General features: G+C 46.5%; 1 protein-coding gene across 2 annotated transcripts in view; it reads left to right on the forward strand.

Moving 5' to 3' along the window:
- Positions 1–10,531, forward strand: part of DOK5 (docking protein 5) — a 153,081-nt gene extending 142,550 nt beyond the window's left edge. The window contains exons 7-8 of one of the 2 annotated variants that reach the window (XM_025470447.3): positions 1,022–1,142; positions 10,056–10,531. In XM_025470447.3, coding sequence (XP_025326232.1) covers positions 1,022–1,142; positions 10,056–10,120 — 186 coding nt within the window. In that variant the 3' untranslated portion in view covers positions 10,121–10,531. The remainder of the gene's footprint in view (positions 1–1,021; positions 1,143–10,055) is intronic. The other variant, XM_025470448.3, reaches the window with a different exon arrangement.
- The last annotated feature ends 757 nt before the right edge of the window (positions 10,532–11,288 follow it).

The following is an 11,288-nucleotide window of genomic DNA, read 5'->3' on the forward strand; positions in this document are numbered from 1 at the left end:
CTCCTGTTAATGCGAAATAAAGCTCTACCGTGATTGCATTGAGAGCGGGCTGAGATGAGAGGGTGGCGGGAGGGCTCATGTCACACTCGCGCTCTCCCAGCTGTATTGTCCCCATGTCCCCATGTACCTTCCACTCAACTCCTACCCACTCTGTGAGGCCACCTTCTCCCTGAAACGTCCCTCGTAAGATCAGTCCCCGCAGTGTGTCAGGCAGGCCCCGGGCTACTCCCCAGCACCTGGGCCAAGAGCCCCGGCTTCCCCTTGCCTCCCTGAGTATCAGGAACAAGGATCGGCCGCTTGGAGGAGCAGACAGGGTTTATTTAGTTCTGATGCTAGTGACAGGTCCCCACTTCAAATCAGCTTGAACTGAAAAGAGGTGATCGGCTCACCTGATTGAGAAGTCCAGGGCTAGTTTCCAGGTTTAGGTGGGATCCACGGTCACCCCCTTTGCTTGGCTGTCTCCCTCTGAATCAGCTCACTGACTGGCTTGCTTTCTCCTCATTGTTCCAAGACAGGCTCCTGTCCATCTCCTGTCCTCAGCCACCCCGCAAGGAGGCCCATTCATTCAGTGCAACACGCATTTATTGAGCACCTACCATGTGCCAGGAAATATGCTAGACCTGGGGGAGACAGCAGTGAACAAACCAGGCCACAACACAAAACAAAACAAAAAAGAGGCCCTTGGCTTGCCTCTATTGATTCTCTCTTCTGCAAAAGTCCCAAGACATGTTCCCGGGGGGTCGTGTGATACTGGCCCGGCTGGGGTCCGCAAGGCCCCCGGGGATCAGTGGTGAGAGGTGGGCTGCGCTGGGTCCAGGGAGGCTCCGCAGAGGGAGCCAGAGGGAGTGGCCACTGTGGCCAGCGCGGGGCCAGCGGATGCCGCCCAGCGACAGAAGCAAGTGGCTGTCCCACCTGGTCGCTGCGGTCCCGGCTCCCAGCCTGCGGTCCCGGTCTCCCCTGTCGGGGGACTGACCCCTCCAGTCCCGGGGGCGCTGACACGTGCTTTCCTCCCTCCCTGCAGCTGCAGATGAAGATGAGCGAGCGGGCCGCCTCCCTGAGCACCATGGTGCCCCTGCCCCGCAGCGCCTACTGGCAGCACATCACGCGGCAGCGCAGCGCCGGGCAGCTCTGCCGCCTGCAAGGTAAGCAGCCCCGGGAGCCCTGGCCTCCGTCGCCCCATCCTGGGCGACTTGCTCCAAATGCAGATGCCTGGGCCCTCCGCTCCAGGCAGCCCCGGTGCTCAGGCCCAGGAGGTGGCTGAGCAAACCCCCCTGGGCCCGGCCCCTGCACGGCGTGGGGGCCAGAGGGCTGCGCTCTGCGCTTCGGGAAACGGTCTGGTGCCCTCAGCGGCAGCATTTGGGAACTTGCCAGAATGCAGTTTCAGGCCCCTTCTGAGGCCTACAGGATCAGGAGCTCAGGGGCCGGGGGCCCAGCCACCTGTGTGTTCTCAAGCCCTCCAGGCGACTCAAGCTTAGGAAGCATGTGCTGTTGGAAAGAGATGCACTGGGACGGGGTCCTGGGTTCTGGTCCTGCCCGGGCTCCAAGCAAACCCTGAGAAGCCTGTCTGCTAGAACAGTGGCCTCAGAGACAGGATACAGAAGAGCACACAGAGGGGACAGCAGGAACAATGAGACACAAATTTTAAGTATTTTCCTCTTTTCAAATGCAGCTTTTATGTTGTATAGTTTGTTTGTTTTTTTTAAAAGATTTTATTTATTTACTCTTGAGAGACACAAAGAGAGAGAGGCAGAGACATAGGCAGAGGGAGAAGCAGGCTCCCTGCAAGGAGCTGGATGTGGGACTCGATCCTGGATCCCGGAATCATGCCCTGGCCCAAAGGCAGCTGCTCAACCGCTGAGCCACCCAGGCGTCCCTGTTGTATAGTTTGTAAGAATAGCCTGTGCGTATGTCACTTAGAAAAAATAAATAGGGGATCCCTGGGTGGCGCAGCGGTTTGGCACCTGCCTTTGGCCCAGGGCGCGATCCTGGAGACCCGGGATCGAATCCCACGTCGGGCTCCCGGTGCTTGGAGCCTGCTTCTCCCTCCTCCTGTGTCTCTGCCTCTCTCTCTCTCTCTCTGTGTGACTATCATAAATAAATAAAAATAAATAAAAAAATATTTTTAAAAAAAGAAAAAATAAATAGGCCTACACGGGGGACCCCAGGTGAAGAACTTTCCATGATGAGCTGCAAGATACCAGAACTTTGAAGGGCACACGCTAGACGGCATCTAGTCCATATGCAGAAATTTGCTGAATAAATGAATCTAAGAACAAATGAAGGGCCATAAAAAACAGTGGCCTCAGCTGAAGTGGCAACCTCTGTCCCCTCGCCCATCAGCCATCGTTTCAGCGCCCCCTGCTGGCTATCTCTCCCCCAAAGAGCTTTTCCTGTTCTTTTTTCTGGAATTCTGTGCCTTTGCCCCCATCCTAGGCCTCTTGGTCACCTCCAGATCTTACCTCCTGACTCCAAGGAAACCCTCCCGGCTCCCTGATCACTGGCGTGGAATCTTGATCATGTGTGCTCCCAGGACGAGGGCACTGACACTCTTCTTTATAGTCCTTAGCACAGTGTTCATGCCGTGTTGAATTGTATGGCCAGTTGACTCCTCTTCCAGGAAGCAGTGAAGATTTTATTTATTTATTCATGAGAGACAAAGAGAGAGGCAGAGACATAGGCAGAGGCAGAAGCAGAGGCAGAAGCAGGCTCCATGCAAGGAGCCCAACGTAGGACTCGATCCCAGGTCTCTAGGATCATGCCCTGGGCCGAAGGCAGGTGCTAAACCACTGAGCCACCCAGCGGTTGGCTCATTTAGGATCCCCTAAATAAATAAAATCCTAAAAAAAAAAAAGAGGCACTGAGGGTACTTACATTCTCGTCTTTGTGACTCTAAGTCCTGCTCATTAGCAGAGGGCATGGCACACTGTGGATACTCTGAAAATATATCCCGAGTGCCTATGTGAGTGACTACACTCACAAATAACTGATGACAAGCTTACTTGCCAGAACATAAGCAGAGAGAGGGAGAGAGAGTTGGGGTAAATCAGGTTGTCACAAAGACCACTTGACAACCTGCCTTTATACTACTGCCTTTATACTACTCTAGCACCTGGCTATATTTTTTAACATAAAATAAGATAAATAGTAATTATTGAAAGCTTAGAAGAAGCATGCATAACAGAAGTTCACACAAAGCTATTGAATTGCTTTGTAACTTGACTTTCTACACTTGCCAAGATGACCTTTACAAAAAAAGTATATCTGGATGCTGTGTGCCTGGCTTGCAAAACAAAGTTGAGAACCAAAGTTGATGTAGGCGTAGGGAGGAAATTGATAAGTGACCTTAATTCCTGAGATACAGAGTAGTAATTGGAGAAGTCAGTTTGCAGCAAAGGTGATGTATGGCGGGATTTCCCTAGAATAGCATGTTTGCAAAGGTGCACTGAGGGTGGGATGTCCTGAACACTTGGATATGATGCAGTTTTTGATTTTTTTTAATATTCCAGAGATTGAGAATCCTCAGGACATAGAAAAGATAATATGAAGAGCATACCCCACCTTCCTATCCTTAACTAATCTAACTATCCATAACCAAAATGAGTAGACATTCATCAGAAACGGTGAGGCCTGAGGGTCTTATCAGGACCCTAACGGTGTAATAATACTTTACAAAATATTTTTGGGCTCCAAAAAATCTTTTTTAGGTATAAAGAGGATGTTGTGGATACTGTTACACACTGTATCTTCCTAGGGTATATATGACTATTCTGACAATGTCTACCTCTGGATACTATGAAGGAAATAGCTCTATTTCCAGCATATAAATATTTTTTTTCAAGAACAAAGAATAAAATTTGTTAATTTACCTGCATGCAAAAAGCCCATATTACAGTTGGAAAGCCATACACAGCTCACGGGTCTGGGATGATTGTCAAAGACTAGTAATCCACTAATTCTAAAATAATAATAGTGATGATGTTGCCTCTAGAGGTAGAGCAGAGCAGTACAAAGCATCACAACAAAGAAAAAAATTTGCATTCTTTGAGAAGTTCCCATTATTTCTTTCTATCAAAACCAGCATGGCGCAAATCAAACAACTCATCAAAATTAAATTTTGGTGTATTCCCTTTACTGTTTTTACTATTAATTAGCCCTATAATCCATCACTCGAAAGTAATGAGATATTATTGTAAAATTAGGTTCAAGAGCCTTGGTATAGATTTTTTCAAGTGATCACAGTCACAGTAGTTCCAGACCAGTAATTTGAAGATAGTGATTTCTTAGTTTCTAGTGAGATTAATGGCAATTGTAATGAGAAGTCCTACCACAGATTTTCTGCAGAGCTGATGGATTATCAAGCTTTGTATTGATGATCTGTAGGGTTTTGAAGATGATTGTGTCCTAGGTTTTGAAGATGAGAGTTAAAACTTCTATTGTTTTTTCTTTGTCACATTATGATCTTCGCTGAACACAAATTTCCATTTGAGTTCTTACAGTCTCCCTGTTTGGCACACTGATACCACGTGGTGAATATCCTAGTATTTTAGACTATCCGTATGCATGGAAATGGCATAATAATTGCTTCAGAGTTATTATTACTTTTTGCTTTATGTTTTTGTACTAATTATTCCATCAGATGATTTGCTTCTACATACTTTTGCTACCTGTGCTTTATTTCCATATTTAATTTGTACCAGTGTTTACTGAGAGATTTCTTCACCTGCATGGTCTGCGTAGATTTGTCTGCATTCGTTTTATCTTGTGGATCGCTTTTGAGGCACCAATATTCATTGAGCTACAGGGCCAATATGTGGTCTATGTGTAGAATGGGACTCAACTTACCAGTAATTTATTACTTTAAAAAAAAAAGTTCTCAGCTTCCCTAAAATTATCTTGTTTATCAGAGGTGGTCGCTTACATGACAAATAGGATAAGTCCAGCTGTTGTTCCTCCTATGCCACCTACCTTCTTCTTTCCTCCCACACCCTGAATAAAACTGAAACTGGAAAAAAAAATGAATGGCATCATTGCCCTGTGTGTGTCGTGTATTGGGCTCACATGGCAGATGAGGTCTTCTTGTTGTGATGGTGTTTGTGAGTTGTGATTCCTCTGGCCAGCTCATTTACCTGGGGGTACTGCAGGATGCCTTTTCCAGATGACAGATCTGGAAGCTAATCTTGGAAGGCATGCAAATTTACAGGGGCATTTGTCCATCTGGTTGGAGAACAGATCATTTTCTCCTTCAAATTTAGTCCTGTAGAGCCACCTGCTGGGTAGGTTTGGAATTATTATTACTGCGGTGGGGAAGAGGTGCTGGCTTTGACATGGCCCCGTGTATGAAGACATATTTAATCATCACTGCTTCTCCTGCCCCATTTCCAGTTTTCCTATAGAAATTCCCTTCTAGGGTTGAGCATATGCAAAATCAACATGTGAAAGATGTTTATCATGAATACTGGAAGAAAATCATGAAAGAGAAGCATTTATCTGGGGCACCTGGGCAGTTCAGTCGGTGAAACGTCTGCCTTCGGCTCTGGTCATGATCCCAGGGTCCTGGGATCGAGCCCCACATCAGGCTCCCTGCTCAGTAGAGAGTCCGCTTCTCTCTCTCCCTCTGCCCCTCCCCCTGCTAGTGGTCTCCCTCTCTCTCAAATAAATAAAATCTTTTTTTAAAAAAGAGAGAGAGAAGCATTTATCAAGTTGAACACTGTAACTACGGGATTCTTTCAGGAGCACATCGCATAAAATAAGACCGAGTGATGTGTTCCCAAGTGTGTTCCGTGGAGCACTAACCCCGGTAGATATGGCCCTTTCCCAAAATAGTACTGTGTCCGGTAAGTTTGGGGGAAATGCTACATGTTAGGTTAAAATGTCTTTTTGGAGATTGAGAATGCCAACCACTATCTTCAAGGTTTTGAGATGTCCTAAAAAAGAACCTGGTTAATCTTGCTTAAACCAGAGCTCTGCAAATTTATTTTTTGCATGTACATAATGTCTTTTTTTTTTCATGTACATTGGTGAAGCACTAGGTTTGTTCCTCACAAGTCAGACAATATATATTGGACAAGTGTGTTTGATGAAGATAGCTTCTCTTGAAGACCTGCTGCATTGCAGGCTTTGTACTTACCATACTTGGTCTCACTTAGTCCTTAGAGCAGCTACATGAACGTATACTATTCTCATTTGCAACTAAGAAACTGAGAATTTGAAGGGTTAGTAGTGTGTCTGAGGTCACCTACCGAGAAAGTGACCTTTCTCTCTTCATTCAAGCACTCACTCATTCATTGAGTTGGTAAGGATTCCTTGAGCATCGACTCTATGCCAAGTAGTGTGCTAGGTGATGGAGATACACAGGCTGCCAGACAGGCACGCTTCCGCCCTCCTAGAGCCCCAAGTCTAAGGAAGAGTCACAGACAATAATTACACAAATATATATAATTTTAAATTTGGCCCGTGTCACATTGAAAAGAAAGTGTGTGTTATGGAAAATATAGCAAAGCCAAAGTTCTTGGTTTGGGGAGGTTGATGACAAAGGGACTTTTTTTAGATGGGGTGCTCACAGGAGCCTGCAGCATTTACCCTAAGACCTGCAGTCAGAGGAGAAGCAGCCACACTGAGAGCCAGGGAAAAGCATTCTCCACAGAGAGCTCATCGACTGCAAAGGCCCGGAGACAGAAATGGGCTGGGGTAAAGATCAGAACGGGGGCCCTGTGGCGGGGACATAAGGGGCAGTCGGAGACAGCAGGTGCATCCAGCTTGAACACTCACACCTCCATCTCAGAGTTATCTTCTTAGGAATCTTTACCCTTACTCCAAAGTGCTCCATTGCTTAATATTTCCAGAAACCTTCTGTTGGAATTGCCTTGGAAGATAGTGTCGCTGGTTTAAAAACAAGAAGAAAATAGGCATCATTTATCAGATTCGACTTTGCGTAGTTTTAGGTAGTCAAAGATTGGCACCGGATGTTTGTGTCGTAGTCTCTGCCGGGCATCCTTCATGTCACCGTCTCTGCTTCTCCTGCAACACTTTGAATTGGCCAGAGCAGGACTGTGTTCTCCATTTCAGTGAAGGCAGAACCTGAGACCCTTGGAGGTCAAAGACTTGCTGAAGACCACATGGCCACTGGGTGGAGGGACTGGAGGAGGGACTCCTTTCTTTCTTTTATCCTATGTTCTTACCTGTGAGCAGAAACTCCACCACCGTGGCTGTTTCAAAGGCACATACCATTGAATGGAAATGGCTCCCCCAGGGGACTGGTTCTAGCTCATGCAATTTACATTGTATTTTATTTATTTTATTTTATTTTATTTTATTTTATTTTATTTTATTTTATTTTATTTTATTTATTATTTATTCATGAGAGACACAGAGAGAGAGGCAGAGACACAGGCAGAGGGAGGCAGGCTCCATGCAGGGAGCCCGACGTGGGACTCGATCCCAGGTCTCTAGAACCAGGCCCTGGGCTGAAGGCGACGCTAAACCACTGAGCCACCCGGGCTGCCCTACATCGTTATTATAAGGGTGGTAGTTTCCTAGGGTAAGTGGCTGCTTCAGAGACGTTGACATTGGGTTTTCAGTATTAAATCTAATGTAGTCACAGACGTGGTCTGTACATCAGTTAAGAGACAAGAGATTAAGATCTGAGCAGAAGTGAAAATGTAACAAATAAATGAGGGTCTCAGACTCTCGTGTCTATGGGATCAGGGAGGACGTGCAAGCAGTGAAACAGGGCACGGTGTGGGGGTGTGTGCTGGGGTCCCTGGTGAATCACAGGGGCCCTGGGGCAGCAGATAGGACCATGTGCCGTCCAGTTTTGTAAGAGAACAGGCAAATCGACACCTCTATGAAAGTGTGAAGTTATTTAAATATTGACAGGCAATTCTAAATACTTTATGACCTGTGCAGGCCAGAGAACAGGCCCAGACACGGTCTACATGACCTTTGCGTGAATTGCAAAATGGGGGACAGGTGATTCTATCCATTTCCTGGCTTTAAGCTAAAAATAGCACTCACGCCAAGCCAGAAAGGCTCAGTGAGCCAGCGTGATGATAGAGGCTGCAGGTGCTTTCATTTTTATTTTCATTTTTATCTGTCACTTTTCTCACAAACTTTTACAATCCAAGGAGCTAAACGGGTGAAGGCTCAGGAGGGGCTTTGTACTTGACCAGGGATTTGGGTTTTTCATCAACACTGTACACTGTCGGCTTCCTGTGGGAACTTTTATCAAACTGTAATAAAGATGTGCTGGATGTTTATCTGTGGTGCTCAGACTCATTAAGTAACCTCTATACCCAACGTGGGGCTTGAACTCACGACCCCGAGGTCAAGAGTCAGTTGCTCTACTGCCTGAGCCGGCCAGGCTCCCCTTGTGTTATTTAAACTCATTAACACAGTTGCTCTGTGTTACGGCGTGTGTAGTGGAAAGAAGATGTAATTTCTGTTCAAAATGGTTAGGAGGTCGGAAGAAATTTACAATTAAATTAAAAATTAATTACAATTAAATTTCTTGTAATTTGAGACATCTGAATATTCAAGCTTCTCTAATAATCGCCACTGTTGTGTGCGAGCGACTGTCTCACTAGGTCTGTCATTTCCTTAACGCTTCAGATTTGAGGCTGGCAAATATGCAAATCCGTGACTTCTTGACGGGTCTCTGTGGAGCTCAGGGCTGTTTGTGACAAGGTGATGGCGTATTAACTAGGCCAAAATGCCACCATAAACCTTTTTGGCTTGGCTCATTGTTTAAAAACATCATTGAAAAAAAAAATAAAAATAATAAAAAAAATAAAAAATAAAAAATAAATAAAAACATCATTGTTCTGAATGTGTCCTGCAAGGCATGTGTGCTCCACGTAGCCACAGCTGCGCTGCTGTGTTAGGTGTTGACCACACGTTTGGCCCCCAGGAATGCTGTATTCTGGGTGCCCGGGTGGCCCAGTCCCTGAAGCATCTGCCTCCAGCTCAGGTCAGGACCCTGGGGTCTTGGGATGGAGCCGCATCCAGCTCCCTGCTCAGCGGGGTGTCGGCTTCTCCCTCTCCCTCTGCCTGCTGCCCCCTGCTCATGCTTTCTCTCTCTCTCTCTCTCTCTCTCTCTGTTAAATAGATAAGATCTTAATAAAAGAAAAAAATGCTGTCCTCAGTATGCTGGGTTTGCTGTGCTCCCCGGAGAGCGGCTGGCACAGGCGCCCGCGTGAATTTCCTGGCAGAGGCAGCCTCTAGCCAGCAGGTGGCAGAAAAGTCTCTGGTTTGTGTCAAATCGAGCCCGTGTGGGCAGGTGGCTGCGGCCTGAGCCTGCGGCCCAAGCCTGCGGCCTGAACCTATGGCCTGAACCTGCGGCCCATCCAGCTGCTGGCTGTCCCCGTTAACAGGGCCTGCTCAGGCATCCGTGCCCAAGAGTCCTGTAGTCACTGCGGTTGCCTTTCGGCTGCGGGCAGCAGAGTGGAGTAGGTGCACTGAGCCCAGGCGGTCTGCAAAATCCAAGATTTCTAGTATCTGGCCCTTTCTAAAGAAGCTTTGCTAACCCCTGTCTGGCTCGCAGAGGCTGCTGACCGTGCCCCCGCAGCATGTTGCCTTCCGGACTTCTTCACTTTCCTTGGTTTGGAATCTAGACCTGAAATAATAAAGCCCGTGTGGATCTTAGAGAGTCCTTACAACAAAACTTCCTAAGTAGAAGTGTAATGATGCCGTATTTCTGGGTAGGTTCCCAGAGAATGTCCTCAACAGAAGTTTTTTTCAGAGTCCTGTGATTCCTTCTCATTTCCCCTAAATATCCTGAACACAGGGGTTGATGAAGCTAAAAAATCTAGGAGGAGGGTAGCTGCTAGTGGTCCTATCTCAGCTCGGTGCAAAGACCACATGCAAATAATATGTTAATCGTGATGGCTCTCCTGACCCTTATTTGCATATCTCTGCAAGTGCCCTGGTTTTGGGGGGGGGGGGTATCCAATGCTGCCTGTTACTTGTTTCTGTTACCAAGACACTTGTTGTTACTAGCTCATGTCATCGTGGGCTTTCTTGAAATATAACCGCTGGTTTTAAATTCTTTTTTGGAAAAGATGTCTCCAGCCCTCTGAAGCTTCATCGGACAGAGACTTTCCCTGCCTACCGATCCGAACACTGACAGGAGCTGCCTAGAACCTTCCTGTGACACTTGTGAAGTGTTGGCCGCTGCGGAGCCACCAGGATGACAATGAGGAAAGAAGCCACGAAGGAAAGAGGCTGAAAGTCCTGCCTGATTGTGTGGTCATTTGGGAAACTGCAATGCAATATTTGTCTTTCTTTTCTTTTTTCTTTCTTTTTTTTATTTTTAAATCTTAGCGTGATTGAAACATGCTCTATAGATACCGACTTTTTGTTCCCTCTTTTACAGCTGGACAGAAAGGAGTCAATGCCACAGAATGATTTTCTATTGTAGATACCGTGTCCCTTGCACTTCTCTGAATCTCTCCTTTTGTGGATTCTTGTGATTTTTTCCTTCTGAGTGTTTCAATTGTATGACAGTCAGTACTGACAATAAAATGGCTCTTCATTATTTGTTATTTGTTGATGCCGTATCCCTCCGTTGTTGATATTATGGTTCTGGTTAACTATCGGAAATCATCTTTTATTACATTACCAGTTAGTTAAATCAATGCTTTGACCAACTCTTACCTATCAGGTTTAGAAGTGACTTCAAAGGACCCTTTAGTATTCTTTTCAGGCTGACAGTTTTGCTCTCACACGATCTTCCTCCTACCTACCCCCGACCTCTCCTTTTTTTAAAGCCTTGGTTTTGTTTGGACTACCTTCGTAAATCATTTTAAAAATAAAAGAGCGTTCTTCACCCATATGTTCTTTGGACTCTGGCAATCTGGTTTTCTCTTACAGCTTCAGGATTTATGAAGGTGAGTATCTTCCCTAGGAGCCATGTCTGGGATTGCACTTGATGTCAAGGCTACCGTTGACACATCTGCCCACTGTTCATTAAGCTGGTCTGTAGGGAGCATCTTCTAGTCCCAGACACCGTGCTAGGTGGAATCCAGGGATGGAGGGACAAAGAGGCGTGGTCCCCATCACCAAGGACCTTAAGTGCTGAGGAGTATGACAGGGAAATAAAGTTGCAATTATAATACAGAGTGACAGCTGCTAAGTGGGTCCCCAGGGGCCATGTGCTTCCGAAGAGACGGTCACTGTGTTCCCCAGGCTTTCCCACTAGGAACTGCCAGATGGGAATGAAATCTTGGGAGGTGCCGAGGCCAGAATGGTTATGGCTGCATGGGAAGTAGGGATGGTGGGGGGTGTCGGTCCCT

Source organism: Canis lupus, chromosome 24 (assembly GCF_003254725.2).
Source record: "Canis lupus dingo isolate Sandy chromosome 24, ASM325472v2, whole genome shotgun sequence".
NCBI lineage: Eukaryota > Metazoa > Chordata > Mammalia > Carnivora > Canidae > Canis > Canis lupus.